The 18586-nt window shown below is 38.7% G+C and overlaps 1 protein-coding gene across 1 annotated transcript in view; it reads right to left on the bottom strand.

Annotated features, from left to right (window-relative positions):
* Positions 1-1191: 1191 nt before the first annotated feature.
* The window catches only part of LOC128855822 (uncharacterized), a 28374-nt gene continuing 10979 nt past the window's right edge, over positions 1192-18586 (bottom strand). The window contains exons 4-7 of the mRNA XM_054091022.1: positions 11855-13040; positions 11618-11796; positions 3234-3427; positions 1192-3167 (exon numbers count right to left, since the gene is read on the bottom strand). Coding sequence (XP_053946997.1) covers positions 3001-3167; positions 3234-3427; positions 11618-11796; positions 11855-13040 — 1726 coding nt within the window. The 3' untranslated portion in view covers positions 1192-3000. The remainder of the gene's footprint in view (positions 3168-3233; positions 3428-11617; positions 11797-11854; positions 13041-18586) is intronic.

The raw sequence follows: 18586 nt of genomic DNA on the forward strand, positions 1-18586 counted from the left end.
ACTTTTGGTGAGCGCATTATCTCGCACCGTGGACCTGTGGCGTGGCCTCCAAGATCGTGCGATATAACACCGCTGGACTATTTCTTGTGGGGCTATGTGAAGTCGCTTGTCTACGCAGATAAGCCCGAGACGATTGACGTCTTGGAAGAGAATATTCGGCGCGTTATTGCTGACATACGGTCCCAATTGCTGCAAAAAGTGGTCGAAAATTGGGCCTCTCGGCTGGAATTTATTCGAGCCAGCCGCGGCGGCCACTTGCCCGAAATCATTTTTAAAACATAATGGCAAACCCTTATCTTTATAATAAAGCTAAATTCTTGGCCATAACATTAAATTATATACGTTTTATTTCATCTTGAAAACCTAACCTCTAAAAAAACACCCTTTAAAAAAAAAAAAATATTTACAAAATACAAAAAAAAGAAATTTAATATTGTTTTGATAGCTAATATGCATTTGATGTTATAACTTTTTTCGTCCACCCAATATTTTCCGTGGTCATTCTTTCGCAGTAGACCAGCTGATTTGTTTTTTTTTTTCTTTTGTCTTTTGCCGTGCACATTCGGTTGTCAGCAAAAAATTTAATTACTTTTACTGGCATTCAAATTTCTACATAATTTGAAAATTGAAATTCTGCAATGAATTTAAATTCAAAAGTTATTATGAACATTTTCAAATAATTTCAACACAAGGCGAATATATTAAAGATGGTATCCAAGGCGAATAGAGTATCTCAGGTGGCGCCATTAAAAAACAGTTACTTTATTTTTCGCGATTTTGACAAGTCTGACGTCAGCTCAGTTCGCAATACAAAATAAACGAACCAAACAAACAAAAGTAGGAGAAATTACATGTTTGTGAAAATCCAGTAAATGGCTTGGTAATATTGCGATTTGTGAGATTTCATTTCAGATAATCCAATCCTGAGTTACGATGTAAACCGTAAATCGTCTTTTTTTAAAGGAGGTTCCAGAAATCGCCTGCAGCGCGCTCTATAATCAACATTTTCATAAATAAAAAATTTTTTTACGTTCTTGAAGGATGCTTTTATAACCGCCAAAAATTTTCAAATTAAAATATTCTGAAGTTTCTTCAGGATAAATCCTTGACAACCCGTCTTTTATTTGCTTCATAACTGCGTATAACCCCTTAAACTAATCAAACTAATGAAAACGACGTGCTGTGTGTTAAATCGTGAAAGCACAAATTAATGCAAAGGCTTCAAATTGTTTGTTTGCGTTTTTATGCGGAAGACGCCGTGGCAGGAAAATATATATATGTGTGTGTATGCGTATAATTTCTTGTGTTTGATTGTTTCCATTGCTTTCGCCTACTCTTCTTCCTCCCAAACAAGTAAATCCCCTTCCTTTTGCTTGTTTATTCATCCGCTCTTACGACACGGCGAATTCGGAAGGCGCAATCGTTATTCTATCATTCTTAAGAGGTATCGGTAAATTAGCAGATTTATTGTTTTTTTTCTGTTCTTTCGCCATGTTTAGAATGAAACAAGACGAATTCATGCTATGTTTACTACTTTGACATGACATTCTAAAGTACAAAATGTTGTTTTAATGAATTCGCCTTGATTACGCCTATGCCATGGTCAAGAAAATAACTGGAATTACTCACTACCATACATGTTCGGGAGGAAAAGAACAAAAGGGAAAGCATGAACTTGACGATACGAGGAAATTCTCATGTCACACACTGTTTAACACTTTTTATATAGTCCAATAAGTCACAAATTTTATTATTCATTATTGAAACTGATACTCAAGTTTACATTCTGGCATACAATGATTTCTTTACAACCCGGTATACAGGCATTTAAAATAATATATAAAACTGTATTGAAAATTTAAACGAAAAAAGTGTAATCCTTATGTAAAAAACATGCAGCGCAATACAAAATAATTTGAGTCCAACGATTTTTTTCTTGTATAATAATAAATTTCACCATATTCAACACAAACATTATTTTCACCATGAACACACATTGGTGCATGCTACCTGCTAGAAATGACTAGTATTGTCAGTTAAGGAATCTATGCAGAATTTTATGAGCCAGCTACAATTGCATTTCGAATTTGTAATATTCATTAATACTTAAAATAGACATTACAACATTACAAGAACACTTGTCAATATGGGGTAATTGTTGCAAAATACGTAGTTTTTGTAATATCATAGAGTGATATAAATATTTTGTGGCATACATTCTAACGTTTACGCCAATCATTTGCCGAATACGAATTCAGCTTACAAAGCCGATAATGGTAAAGGGAATACCGGGTAAAAAAAAAATCAGAAAATAGAAAAATCAGAAATCATAAAAAGCAAACTAGAACTGAGGTTCAGCCACATTTTGTTATTAAAATCACGTCGACAATTATCTCGTTTTACAGAGATGAGAATTTGTTTAGCTGTTAAAAAGATTACACGAACTTAAAACAGGCGTTCGGTCAAAATAAAATTCTCGGACCTCTATGTAAAGGTCCTGCGTCTAATATGTCATGATATACGCATGTAATATGAATAGGATTAAACATCCATAAATGATGAAGTTATCCAATCAATGCGAAATAAACAGAATATGTGTGTCCAAAGTGGTTACATCTTTGGCAGCTTCAAAAACTTGGAGTTAGTCATCATATAAAATCACTTATTATGGCAATCAATTGTATTGACTGCCTGTGTAAATTCCTTCCAGCAACAGCTGCCAAATCTGGTGACTGGCAGAAGGAAGGAAATTCATTTTAGTCATGTCATGAATTTTAGTCATGCTGAAGCTTTTTATCTGGTAGACACTATAGTAGCTCCCACAAGAATATATTTTAAATGATAACTGTTTAGATTTTTTTGGTCATTTTCATTTCAAACGGAGTGGTTTTAGTTTTGCTGCAAGGCTTAAGCGTTTTTTTTGTTTTTAAATTATTACTCAGGCCTCACAGAGCTGATATCGACTTAGCGATTGCGTTTTTTGTTTTTGTTTTTTTTAATTTAAGTAAGCAAATTATTTTTGCGTATTTTCTCTAGTAGACTCTTACATTCAATAATAACGACTTGTTCATCGATCTTGTTCACGCTATCGATGGTGATGGAGCTTTGAATACTAATTTCTTCATTTAGAAATTTTGTGAGTGCATCACTGAAGTTGGAGGGCAATCCTGTATGGGTGAAAAAAATTTTTATCAATTAAAGTTTTATTTCATATTAACGAGTTTTTTCTTTACCATCAATTAAACATAAATTAGTTTTGCACGCATTCGTCACGTCTGCCGGGTAATGACGTATATCGGCGCTAGTCAAAGTGGCTTCATTTGTAAAATCAATGTACATCACAGTGTAGTGCGACTTGTCGGGTATGTCAGTTACTTGGGCACGATACCACATATCCTCGAACTTGGCAATGCAATATTCATCCATTCTGAAAAACAAAGTGTTCATATATGGTTAAGTAAACTAATAAATAATAAACCAAAAATAACTTCTTCTCCACAAATGAAATAACACATGGGCTGAAAAGTCCAGGGCCTAACCAAACAAAAAACACGTTTTTTTTGTTCAAAATTAGCTTCATTTTTCAACGTAATTTTCATCAAGAACAACGCTATCATTCCAGCGCCGCTCTAACATTTTAATAACCTTTTTGTAGAAAGATTTATCTTTTGCCTCAAAATAGGCCTGAGTTTTGCAGCGATAACCTCTTCAATAGAGCCATCAGTTTTTATAGGTCTGCGTAGTCTGCCAGTAGTCGCTGGGAGCCAAATCTGACGAATACGGTGTGTGTGTGTGAGCAATTCGAAGTTCAATTCATGCAGTTTTGTCATTGTTTTGAGTGATTTTTGACTCGGTCCGTTGTCTTGTTTTTGGTCAACAGTGAGCAAACACGGCACCCACTTTTAACAGAGCTTTCTCATAGTCAAATGCTCATGCAACCCTTTCTTTTGATATCTTCACGATGTCAGCTAACTCACGCAACTTCACTTTTCGACCATTCAAATCAATTTAGTGGATTCTTTAGATGTTTTCTGGTGTTACCGCCTCATTTGGACGTCCACTGCGTTGTGCATCATCGGTGTCTCTACGGCCACGTTTGAAGTCAGCAAACCATCGTTTTGTTGTTGTTTGTGATGGAGCAGAGTTCCCATAACACTTTTCAACCCATTGCTTCGCTTGAGGCAGTAGTCTGCTTTAGAAGCCGAAAAAAAGCGTTTTTTTAGCAATTTTTTTTGAAAGGGAAGGAAATGATTGCGGTAAACGGAATTTTAAGACGATAGTGTACTATATTTAAGGTTTAAAAAACAATATTTATTTTAAAAAAATATTGAAATTTTTTAAAGTTGTAAGTATTTTTCTGGAGCGCCTGGAGTCTGCACTTGTAAATCGGTGCCGGTGATGGAGGTCGTGCGATGCATCTGAAACAGTCGAACCAAATTTTTTTTTAATTTTTATAAGTTTCTTTTCTTTATGAACTAAAAAAATACCGAAGAAGTTATAAAATTCCAAATTTTTTCGAAGTTTGAAAAAAAAATTCACTTTTTTAAGAAAAAAAATTGACTTTAAGTTGCAAAACAAGTAGTTTAAATAATACTTTTGTCCAACTTTTTTAGTTCAAATAGAAGATAATTTAATACTGAAGCTAGATCACTTTGGTTTTTTTCGATCGAACATATATTCTTTTTGCTATCGCCGGCACCGTTTTCTAACACTTGTGAAAATGAAAACTCGAGAAAACGCGCTTTAAAGTTTTCGGTCTGCCTTCGCACCTGCTCGACGCTCGGCCACCAAAACTGCTCTAGCTTCGAAAATATGTCGAATTGGCCTCTGGAATTTTAAAGACATATTCTTGGATAGTTTTGGAAGAGATTTAAAACAAAACAAAAAAATCGATTTTTTGAAGCCTGTAAAGCAGACTACTGCCTTGAACGGTATTTTTCCCCATCAAGAAGCGAAAATACGAAATTATTTTTCATCCATTATTTGGAAAAAGCAAAAGTAGCGTCACTCTTAGCACAATAACTTTCGAACCAATGAATAAAATACTTTTAAATTTTAGCAGTTGTCTTTCTAAGGTTGGTACTAATTAAAAAAGAGGCGAATGCCATCAAACTAGTGCCATCTATGTGTTAGGCCCAGGACTTTTCAGGCCATGTGTTAGAGGTATAAATTCAAGTTTTGCAGAGTCATTTCCATTATATCGGGTATTAAACAGGGAGACGCTTTATTAATATTGATAATTCACCTAGTCCTACACGCAGCAATAACCGAAATAAATAGAAAATGGGACTATATACAACAAGCCGTTCCAGCTTTGTGCATATGTAGATAATATATTAATTATGGCGAAAGGCAGAAGTGAATTAAAGAGTGCGTTTATAAAACTAGAAAAAAATAATACGAAATACTGAGCTAAGAATTAACACAGAGAAAACGAAGTTTACGGTCCGATCAAGCTCCGGTTTAAGGCATTATGACTGCTGATCGGAGACTATGACTATGACTAGAATTTACATATTTGGGTATTACGAGGGGTGCCTTTTATATGTCGGGATTAGAGAACAAAAACAAATTTTAATCATCGAAAATCACTTTATTGTTTTTCAAAATATTCTCCATGAAAATCTATACACTTTTGCATGCGTTTGAACCAATTCTCGAAGCACTTTTGCCACTCTGAATGAGGTACCTCCAAAACATGCATTCTGAATGCCGCAACCGCTTCTTCAGGTATCGAAAAACGTTGACCTCTCAGTTTGTTTTTTACGTACGGGAATAAACAGAAGTCATTCGGTGCCAAGTCAGGACTATACGGCGGATGACCCATTAATTCGATGTTTTGGGTGCTCAAAAATGCAATTGTTTGAACCAATGTGTGAGAGCTCGCATTGTCCTGGTGAAGAGTGATCCGTTTTTGGCGATTGGTTTTCTTAATTTCTTGGAAGACAACTGGCAAACAAATGGTTGTGTACCACTCAGAATTTACTGTTCTGCGTTGTTCTAGTGGTACGGTTGCGAAATGTCCAGTTTCTCCGAAAAAACAGGCGACCATTTGCTTGGAAATGCTTCGTGCGCGAACAACTTTTGTTGGATTTGGGTCATCTTGAAACACCCATACAGTCGACTGCTGTTTATTTTCGGGCTCATACGCGTAAATCCATGATTCATCACCTGTCACGATGTCATAGACGTGATCGTATTTTTTGAGCATTTGCTTCGACCAATCGACACGAGCCTTTTTTGAGCGATTGATAAATTGTGTGGGTTCCAACGCGAACCAATTTTTTTGACAGTCAAATGTTTATGCAATATTGAATGTATGTCCCACTAATGCTTAAGATTGCCTCAATCTCACGATAGGTCACATGACGATCTTGCAATATCAGTTCGCGCACAGCATCAATGGTTTTCGGAACAACAACTGATTTTGAACGACCTTCAGGAAATTCGTCTTGGAGTGAACTACGACCACGATTGAATTCACCATACCATCGATAAACACTGGTCCTTGATGGAGCTTCATCGCCAAAAAATGAATTAAAAGTTCATCCATGTAATGTTGCTGAGTTAATTCACGTCGAAAGTTGTAAAAAATAATCGCACGAAAATGTTCACGATTTAACCGAGATGAATCTTTTAAGTTACTGTAAACAACACAAATAGCGCTGATATTTCAAAACGTTCCAAGTACGTAAAAGCCAAAAAATGTCAAACTTTGCGATACAGCTGTCAGTTGCCAGATTGCAACACCAGGGTTGCCAAATCCTGACATATAAAAGGCACCCCTCGTAAAATATCAGTCAATAAGGCTACATCATTGGCTATAAATGATAGAGTTTTAGTAGCAAATAAGTCTTACTTTTCTAATTCGAAGCTGCTTAAGTCTAAATTATTATATCACGAGCAAAAGTTAAGGGGTTAGGGGTAGTCAGAATTTTCAAAAAATCTTGTGTGATAATTTTAAGTGAATCTGACAAATACTTTTCGAGTTATTCAACAATTAACAAATGGCGCTTGGGCGCTCCGGAGTGTTCGAGAGCAAGTAACTAGCAGCTGCACGTATAAAAGTGACAGATAAGCGCGCTAACGATAACACTCGTGAAGGTAGGATGCTACGTAGGCAACAGCAAATCGATATTTTGAAAGGTGCTATGACGGCTGAAGAACTATTATATGGCCCAGGAATAGATCACACAGTGTAAGTAATTAAATAATTCGTATAACTACATAAATCGATAGCAAAACTTTAAATACGTTTTTCTGAAAACTATGTTTTTTGAGCTGGTGATCGCTGTAACTTACAACTACCGCTTGGTAGATTTCAATAAAATTTATACTGCTTTTGAAAAACATAAAAAACTCGTGCCTGATCGAACGATTTTTTTTTTCAAAAGTTTCGATTTTTTTTTTACAATTAATTGTTGGTTTTTTTTTTCGCGAAAATCTGAAAAATATTTCCTGAGGACGCCACATTGTTAATTTTGAAAAAAAAAAAACTTCGATCAGGCACAAGATTATCTTTTAATAAAACTAATTTCTCTTGTCCGCTTGATTTTAGATGAATCTCCAAGGACTTGTGATGATCACCGCACGGGAATTGTGGAGAAACTGGCTCCACACAAACAGCGATAACTTTTACAATTATTAATTTTTTTTAAATTTTGCTAAAGTCAAGTCGAAACAGGATGTAACAGGTGGCGCTAAAGTAATCCTCCTATCAGAAAATGCCATAAATTTTGCGATTGGCCCCTAATGTGAGTTCTGTTTTGACATTTGTGTAGTAAACACATGCGAAATACACGTTAATAAACAATGTTACGCTACACTGCTCCAGAACGCGGAATATCGCTGACTATTTATTTGACCAATAATCGGTCGGTGAAACACTGCGACGTTTAGCCGCTCGCCTCGAAGAGACTGGCACAACACGAGATGCTGCCAGGCGTGGCAGACCCCGGAGTAGCCGTTCTGCAGAGAATATTGCTGCTGTAGCCGAGGATGTCATGGAAGCGCCGTCGATATCGACCAGACGACGTGCCACGCAAATGGGTATCAGTCGACAGCGAATTTTGGTACAAGATTTGAAGATGTTTCCGTACAAAGTCCAGACGGTGCATCAGCTGTTAGCTGCTGATCGCCAATCGCGTCTAACATACGCTCAAGCCATCCTTAATCACCACCAAGAGGAAGATGATTTTTCATCAAAAATAATCATGAGTGGTGAGGCCCATTTCCATCTTAGCGGGTACGTAAATAAGCAAAATTTACGCTTCTGGGGCACTGCAAATCCGCGTGTTACCCACGAAGAGCCATTACACCCGCTCAAAGTCACTGTTTGGTGTGCTGTTTTCGCTGGAGGAGTCATCGGACCTTTTTTCTTCGAAGACGTCGCGGGCCAAACGGTTACTGTGAATGGTGAGCGCTACAGAGCAATGATCAACGAGTTCTTTTTGCCGCAACTTGATGAATTGGGATTGGAAAACATGTGTTTCCAACAGGACGGTGCAACGGCACACACTGCACGTGCCACAACCGATATGCTGAAGGATGCATTTCCCGGACGCCTAATCTCCCGTTTTGGCGATTTGCACTGGCCAGCAAGATCGCCTGATTTGACCGCTCCAGACTCCTTTTTGTGGGGCTTTTAGAAGTCGCGGGTTTATGTCAACAAGCCTCAGACTCTTGCAGCTCTTAAAGACAATATCCGTCAAGAATGTGAGGACCTATCGCCGGAAGTTTTGGCCAAAGTGATGGAAAATGCCATAAAAAGGGCTCAAATGGCAATCAACTGTGGCGGCGGCCATTTACATGACATCATATTCTCGACTTGATGTAAAAAAAATTAAAAAACCAAATAAAAATAATCCACAAGAAGAATCAAAGTTTTTCATTTTTTTTTAAATTACAGTCAAAAAACATCGCAAGGTTACTTTTGCGCCACCTTGTATTAATGTTATGGTTTTATTTTTGTAAAATAAAGCAATTGAAATCGGGCCTCTAACTAACCCTAACCCCTTAAGGATATACAAAACCTTGATCTGCCCCGTATTTACCTATGGTTACGAACTGTCGACGCTAAAACTACTGACACTACTCAGCTAATGGTATTTGAAAGAAAATATATGGACCTGTAAGATTGCAAGACGGTACCTGTTGAATTAAACAAAACACGAAACTGGGATAAGATTTATAAAATTTCAGAGGAAAAGATGGCACGGACGAACACGTGTTCAAAATGCCGAAGGAGAGAACAACTCGAAAGGCTGTTGAACTACGTCCTGTTGAAGGCCGAAGAGGAGGACGCCCCTAGAAAGAAATGGCTCGAAGACGTTGAAGATGACCTTGCAAAGCTGAACGTGCGGCAGTGGAAGGCGGTAGCCTTAGATAAAGTGAGATGGGACAAGGTTATGAATGAAGCAATGATTCACCAAGGACTCTGATGCTATGAAGAAGAAGATGAATCATTATCCGTCAGTTTTTGGGAGAATCGGTTTCCACATTACATCCTTGGTGAATGGAACGCAGTTCTGGTATTTAGTTTCTGTTGTTTGTTAATTTAAAATGCATCACCTACTAGTTTCTATGAAGCAAATAGTCAAATATAACATCATAATTATCGGAATTGAATAGTGAAAGTGACTTTGTCTGAAAGAAAAAGGAGATTCCTGCTAGTACTTAGATTATGCGGTTGATATGTTGAGCAAGGCGCCGATATTTCAGCGGTCGCTTTCTAAGTATGCAATAATGTAATATTATCAGCGATCAAATCCCACATCCCTCTTTCAAGAAGTAACCGAAAAAAAATTTCAGTTACGGGTGACCATTGACACAGCGAGTAGATGAACAAATTCCAGTTGCGGAAGAAAAAAATCTTTCATAAATTACAAGAAAAGGAAGGGCACATCCGTAAAGTTCGAAAATATTATTCTGGTTGTTATGATGCAAATACAGGATTATTTGGGTCTAAGAAAGCCAATAATTTAACAAACAAAGGTGTTACACACACTTTAGCTTAGAATGCTTCAATAAGGCTCATTAAAAGTATATTTGACCACATTCATTCAGGTTGCATTTATCTTTTAACTTCATTACTGTCGGTCCCATGAAAAGTGCAACGATGGTCTCCAGGAACCGGAGACGGCCATGGAGATAGATCAGCGCCAAAGAAAAGAAAGTCATGGAAACTGCCCGGTCATACTTCTACGTCGTCGCCTCGGCTGAATATTCACGCTGCGAAGGTTATGCTATGTATTTGGTGTGACCAAGTTGGTGTTATTTATTATGAACTGTTAACACCAAGCGAAACCATCACTGGGGATCGGTATCGACTTCAATTGATGCGATTGAGCCAAGCACTGCACGAGAAGCGGCCGCAATATGCGGGGAGGCATGAAAAAGTGATTCTACAGCATGACAACGCTCGGCCGCACGTTGCCAAACCCGTTAAAACCTACCTGGAAACACTGAAATGGGAAATCCTACCCTACCCGCCGTATTCTCCAGATATTGCGCCGTCCGATTATCACCTGTTCCGATCGATGGCACATGGTCTAGCTGACCAGCTCCCTTTCATATGAAGTCATCAAAATATGGCTCGATCTGTGGATAGCCTCAAAAGATGAACACTTTTACCGTGACAGTATACGAGATCTACCAGAAAGATGAGGGAAAAGTAGTAGTCAGCGATGGGCAATACTTTCAATGATTCACTTGTAACCATTTTATACCATATAAAGTTGTATTTTCATAAAAAAAAAAACAGCGAGAACTTAGTTGTGCACCTAATAACATTCGTCAGAACTGCCTCTATCTAACGTATCATCTCTAGATCGCTTAGCCTTCGTGCATAGGATAAAATATATAAAAAGCCTGCTGTGAAATTCGTTCTGACTCTACCGTCGTCTCACATCGTAAGTTTACATTATAAGAAAGATAAGACTTCGTCGCTAATGGCCCCGAATGTCTTTGAATGAAAATGTTACTCTTTTACTATACCTATGCGAATCTTATAGCTCAGAACGACAGACGTCGCGAGCCTTGCAGCTACGAACTAATTTGGGTGGCTATATGCCGACACGCGTCCGGAAAGGTAAAACGACTTGGGCGGTTATATGCCGAGACGCGTCCCCAAAGGGTTAAGTATGTAAGTGTGCTAGAAAGCTCCAACAAAAACAATTCTCAAAAGATCTTGGGATGTATTAACATGTACAACAATAAATATTTCATTGTAACCGCGACATTCTCTTTCAACGTCAGTTTTTATAAATTTTTATTTAGTTTTTATAATTTTTCTTTGATCTTTAGACAGCACTGAATAGTGATAACTATATGTACAGGCTTCACGCAAATCTAAAATAAATAATAAAATAATAAAAAAAGCTCCTAATAAAAAGCATTGACCGCTCGGAGTCGGCTTAAAACTGTGGATCCCTTCATTTGTGGAACAACATCAAATAGGAACAAATAGGAGGAGGAGCTCGGCCAAACATCTAACATATGTAAGTGTATGCGCCAATTATTATTATTGTTTTATTTAAAATTATTAATATACTTATAGTTTGCTGCTAAATTCAAAGGGTCGATCCTTTGGATATCTTAAAACTTGTTCGATACTCACTTGGGCTCATACGGCTTGTCAGACACATCAATTGAACTCAGCTGCTGATGAACTGTCTGTAGGCAGGACAAATCATTTTGATCGATACAACCAATATATCCAATTTCCAAGCAGGAAACATCGAGTACAATGGCCTTGAATGGTGGACAACCTACTTTGAAATAGTGCGTCTGGAATGGCTGCAAGTAGAGGAATCTAGAGTATTACATTTTTTAAATTAAATTTTCCCCCACTTACGGCAATCATCGTAGGTTCTTCTGGTTTTTCCACGGTTTTTACAACTTTAACTTTCGCATTTACTTCTTCCTCCTTGTTCTGCTCCCTTACATCATTTTTCGGCTGCTTTGACTGTTCCTGTCCCATGCTTGTCTGCGAATTCACAGTGGAGTTTTGTGTACTTGCATTTGTGGCATAAAATTGATCGTCGTGTTCACTAGCCGCACTTACGACCTTGCCAACTGAATTTTGGGGTTCACATTTTTTGTTTTTCGTTTCTTCGGAATTTGCATTCTTTTCATTCTTCTTATTCTTTTTCTCGTTTTCTTGTTTCGAGCGCATAGAATCTGCCCAAACTTGAGCACCCTCCACTTTGCACAATTGCTCAATTTCGTCATTTAGTGATTTTCCTGTTTGCCAATATAAAAGTTCTACACCATCTTCCACGCGATCATATTTGATTTGAAATTCTAAATTTTCGAATGAATTAAATTGTTTCGCTAATTTTTCATTCAGTACATAATTGGAAACATTGCGTAACGGTATCAGGCATGTATGTTGTTTCAGTGATAGAATTTCGTCGTTAATTTCGCGCAATTCGCTCAGACGCCGCGTGGCAAGTATACCGCGGTCGATGAAAAGCACGCGAATGTTGTCGGGGTTACGTACTATTTGCACCTGCACCCGGTACATGATGCCCTGAAGTGGCGCTATGGCATAACTGAGCGCTTTGGGTATTTTACTAAGCGGCGCTGCGTTCTTGCCGTAACTATCGATTTTGCGTGCATTCAATAGGTAGTCATCGTCTTCTTCTGAACTCAGAGCGCGTATGTAGCAACGATTTGGCGTACGTAAACCAGTCAATATGACGCGGCTGTTGGTCTTGGGCAACTCAGCTACTGGTACAGTGGCAGTAGGCTCTTTGGATTTCTGCACTTTATTGGCATTCTGCGGTGAAACCTTACTATTGCTCTGCCCATGCTGTTGGTATGGGTGTTGTTGGAGTCCATTCATAATGCGATTTTGATTTTGCCAATTCTGTTGAAATTGAAGATTATTCATGCCCAAATTTAAATTGAACATTTCATAGAGTACATTTTGCTGACTCCCTAATGGAACATTGGGAATTTGGTTTACGGTCAGCAATGGATTGTTAACGGGATACAATGCATCGGTAGACGCAGTCATTAACGGATGCACCAAAGGCCTGTAAGAAACGCATTTATTGAAAATGTAACGATAATATGAGGTAACCTTTATTCACTGCGTTAAATTTAACAGTTTGTACGCCGAATGACAACACTGTTGTCATAAATAAAAATTTGTGGAATATTTCTTTGTACTTGAGTAATAAGTTAATGGAAGTTAAGTGGGAGGATTTTGTAAAAACCTAAAAGATGTTACGCTTTATGAAAAAATTTAGATAATTATAAGTGTTCTTTATTTCTTTAATGATAAAATACAGTGTTGGAAAAAATAATAGAAACGATGTGAATTTTTCTTTCTTTTGGGTATATTTCTTGCAAAATAATTTTTGCTGTTGAAGTTCATATCTTTTTATAAAGAAACAGTTTTATATATAAAAATAGAGGTACTGAACTCTTGCTACATTTTTGTACAAAAGAAATCATGAAGTTCATTTTATTGTCCTTGGAAAAAATAATAGAAACGACGTCCTTAAAGCTAATAAACATAAGTATTTTTCTTTAAGATAATTAAACAAAACTTTTAAAATTGTAAACAAATTAATATTTGGTTGTTGCACCCTGGGCTTTAATGACTGCGGTGCTACGCCGGCTCATTGAGTCCACTAACTTGGCACAAACTGATGGGTTTATACTAAACCATTCTGCCTGGACTTTTTCCCCACAAATCTGCTTTATTTTTGGCCTTATAGGCGGCAATTCTCTTCTTCAGAATGCCCCAAAGGTGCTCTATTGGATTCAAGTCCAGGAATTGTGAAGGCCATTCTACTAACTTTACATTGTTATCCTGGAACCACTTCTTCGCCAGTTTAGAGGAGTGTTTTTGGGTCGTTATCTTGTTGAAACTCCCAAATCAATGGCATTTCTTCTTTGGCATATGGAAGCATAACATTATTTAAAATATTTAATATTTATTTAATATTAAATATTTAAAATATTTGTAATCTGCAGGTTATGTTTTTTCTGCTAAGGTATGGTACTTTTCTTTCACTATAGGCCTTTAATCCCCCAGATATTAATCTATTTCGGATTGTTCAACTGCTTACTGGCGCTTGTAAAACATTTTTCAATTCTTCTGAGGATAAAAATGTTTTTTTTTCGATTCTCGTTAAGCAGTTGGTCAAACTTCTTTGATGTTGCGCGCTTTCGTCCCCGTTTTTCCTCTGTAATTTTAAAATTAATCGCAGAAAACACCTTTTTTTTTGAGCATTTCATTAAATCGGCAATCCGTGACATAGAAAGGCCATCACTTTTTAGTTTTTTTATAATTTCTCTTTCATTAACAGTACAGTGTTTACCACGTCCCATTCTGAATGCAATATTCATAAGATAAGAAATATTTTATGAACAAGACAATAATAAATATAATTTTTTACATACTTTTCCAACAAAATATCAAACAGTTTAAAAATAACAGTATGCTATTAATTTTAACTGTAGCTATTCAAATTTTTCCGAAACGCTTCTATTTTTTTTTTTCCAACTAAAACACGCGGTTCTGCACCAAAAAGAATACTGAGCCTAAATATTTGCGATTATGCACATAAAAACAAGACAAAATAAAGTACCGTTATCAAACAGTATTACATAGTGTGTATCTGCATAAATAGGTACATACTTACAAACTAAAAATTTTATATGAAATATGGAGTGATTGTCGTTTCTATTATTTTTTCCAACACTGTATATGCATTTTTATCGAATTTCTGTAAAGAAACTTCAAAATAATCAGCAAATTCTTTTGAAATATTAAAAAAATATTGATATGGGCATAAGTTTCCGCCCTCGTAAAAGAGGTATGTTGTTGCTGTAGCAACATAAACATTCTCCATACAAATATGGGGAATGCTGCTGAAGTGACAGTCCTTGGCCGGATATAAATCCGGGTCGTTCCGGTAACGTAGAATCGACTGTCGTGTGAACGCTGGTGATACTATTTTTCTGTTCGCTCTAGTACTCTACTGGTGATTTGAAGTTGTAAGAGAAGCGTAAAGATCCTTTTTTATCTGGCATCAAAAATGTTTTCGTTCGTTCGACCCGAAAACACAGCATTTGCGGGAAGTTCTGCTTCATTGTTACCTTTTAAAGAAAAGTGCAGTTGAAACGTATCGTATATTGATCAATATTTACGGTAATAAGGCTCCATCAAACACAACTTGTAAAGAGTGTTTTTGACGCGTCCAAAGTGGCAATTTCGACGTGAGCGATAAAGATCGAACGAGCGAAGGGACACCAAAGAAATTCGAAGATACTCAACTACAACAATTATTGGATGAAGACGCATGTCGAACCCTTGATGATATGTCTAAAGAGTTGGTTGTTGAGAGATCAACCGTCGGTAAACGTTTGCACGCGATGGGAATGGTCCAGAAAGCAGGTAACTGCGTGCCACATCAAATGTAGGGGAAGGATATCGAGAGACGTTTGGTGACGTGAGAGATGCTTCTTGAACGGCAGAAAAGAAAAGGTTCTCTGCATCGCATCGTCACTTTCGATGAAAAATGGATCGTTCCCACGACAGTCGGTTCTACGTAAGCGGAACGACCCGCATTTATATCCGGCCAAGGACTGTCACTTCAGCAGCATTCCCCGTATATGTATGGGGAATATTTATGCTGCAATAACAACAATAGCATGAAAAATGGATCTATTATAATAATCTTAAGGGTCGAAAAAGTTAGAGCCTGCCAGGTAAACCAAGTCCATCGACAGCGAAAATAAATATTCACGCTTCAAAGGTTATGTTGTGCATCAGGTGCGATCAGAAGCGTGGCATCTATTATGAACTCCTTCATCTGAAACCATCACTTACGATCGTTACCGACTGCGGCTTATGCGTTTGAATCGAGCTCTCAAAAAAAAATCAGCCGGAATGGTCGGGTAGACACGACAAACCGATTTGGCTGCATGACAACGCCAGGCCACACGTTGGTCATGCGGTGCAGATACATTTAGAGGGACTGAATTGAGAAATCTTGCCCCATCCGCCGTATTCCCTAGACATCATTGCACCTTCGGATTACCATCTGTTCCGATCAATGCAGTCAGCCATTATTGGAGAGCGGTATATTCTTCCGACAGGCGCAATAAATGGATCAAGTCAAAAGAATTCGAATTTTTCGTCAGAGGAATCCGTACTCTGCCTACAAGATGGAGTAAAGTTGTAGCTTCCAATGGCCAGTATTATTTAATTTTTTAAATAATTCGTAACTTTGGTTAAAAAAGGACGGAAACTTATTCCCATACCCAATAATCAAATGATATATTGTTTTAATAAACTGGAAGAAACTGGCCGATATCGGCCGATAGCTCCCCTTTTCCCAGTAGTGAAGACTATTGAAGCCCTCCTACTACCACTCTACACAAAACACCTGGCTCCAGCCATATCAGCATGGCTTCCGACGAGTCAAGACCTGCAATTTCACCACTGGTGTGAATAAGCTCTGGTCCACCGTTAGGTCCCTGTCGAACCCGACGAAGCATAACGAGAAGGTGGCAATCACCATCAACGGTTGTATTTCGTCGGACCCGAAGAGATTCTATCATAGCCGACTTTTTACACTGCATCCCCCGGTCGACAGAACCAAGCTTCGTGGCAGACGGCTGCACAAACTGACGAACGACAGTGTGCCACTTACTTTCCGCAGCGATGAGGTTCAGGGGGCCATCAATAAAGCAAAATCATCAAAAGCCATTGGCCCTGACGGACTTAACATTCTGATGCTAAAAAACCTCCATTGGGAGTAGGGTACCTCACAAGGGTCTTCAATCTGTCCTTAGCCACTCTAATTATCCCTGACAAGTGGAAAGCAGGGAGAGTGGTCCCACTACTGAAACCTGGGAAACCCACCAACCAAGGGGAATCTTATCCGTCGATAACTCTCCTTTCCCCAGTAGTGAAGACACTTGAAGCTCTCCTACTCCCACTCTACAAAAAACACCTGACCCCAGCCCCACCTCAGCATGGCTTCCGACGAGTGCACAGTACTCGTACCACCACAGCACTCACCGCCATAAACAATCTTATAACCCGCGTGCTTAGCCGCAACCGCCCTTACGAGATAACTATCCTAGTAGCGCTGGACCTGAAGAAGGCTGTCGACGCAGTCAGCCATTCCACGCTACTAGATGATATTATACAATCGACACTCCCGCAAAGGCTGGAGAGGTGGTCCGCTAACTATCTGAGTGGTCGACACTCGTTAGTGATCTTTCGAGACCAAATCTCTAAATAGCGGAAGATAAAGCAAGTTGTTCCTTTCACCCTTGCTTTTTAACTTCTATATATCGAAGCTCTCCAGCCACCAGAGGGAGTCTCCTACGCTGACGATTGCACGATAATGGCGTCGGGCAATGACATTAATGGCCTGTGCTCCAAAGTGAACCATACCCTAACCAATCTTTCTCGCTTTTACACTGCGAGGAGTCTACAACTTTCCCCCACCAAGTCCACGGCGACCCTCTTTACTACCTGGGCAGAGGAGACTAAAGTCGAAGACACACCAATTCCGACTGTAAACAACCCCAACATTTTGGGAGTAACCTTCGACACTTTGCTCTCCTTCTCTGCGCACACAACCGCAATGGCCACTAAAGTCCAAAATCGCAACAAGGTCTTCAAATCGCTAGCCGGAAATACTTGAGGCCAAGACATATAAATGTTTTTGTCGACATTTAAGACAATTGGCCGGCCGGAGCTAAACTTTGCTGCGCCTGTCTGGTCGCTTGGAACTAATGACACGCAGTGCACAAAGCTTCAGACATTCCAAAACACTGCTATTTCGACAGCGACGGGATGTCTCCTGATGTCGCCTCTACAACACCTACATAACGAGACGGCTCAGATGCTGCCTGTAAAGGAGCACAACAAACTAGGGTGCTAGCTACCGCAGGTTTCATTCATGTAGACACCAGCTTGAGCCAGTGCCGCATCCCAGGCACGTCACGAGGCACCTCTTCAACTACGCCGACGAGATCCAGAACAAAACGAATCGACAACAACTGAACAGGAAAGTATTTAGACAGACAATAAACGACATTCATCGGGAGACCCTTAACACCTTCTCAAGCTCCCGACCCGCGAATGCCATAATCGTAGTCCAACCACCACACACAGCAGACGAAGAGCTCCAGCTACTCCTACCTATCCAGAATTAACCCGACATACCAAATATACATATGTGCAGCATGTGAAGGCACCCCGCACTATACTAACTACCTTTTCCTCTGGGTCCAAATTGTCGAAGCAGCAAGTATCCTGGGCCTACCGTTAGATGAGCTAGACCAAGACAACCGGTGATTTACTTTGCACTGACAGGGTTTCATATTACTGCTACAACAACATCCATAAAACCGGCTAAAAGTAAAAAATTTACTATACCTCTGTAGATAATAATGAAAACCCAGTCCTATTTAACGCACTACTCTTAAGTGTAGTCATGGACGTTGTCAGTCAAGTCTTGCAGATGTTTACTGACGTGCCTGGAGAGGTGGTTCTTATGGTAACACTACAGTAGGAACTGCTTGCTGAGCCCAATAAATAATATGC

Source organism: Anastrepha ludens, chromosome 2 (assembly GCF_028408465.1).
Source record: "Anastrepha ludens isolate Willacy chromosome 2, idAnaLude1.1, whole genome shotgun sequence".
Classification (NCBI taxonomy): Eukaryota; Metazoa; Arthropoda; class Insecta; order Diptera; family Tephritidae; genus Anastrepha; species Anastrepha ludens.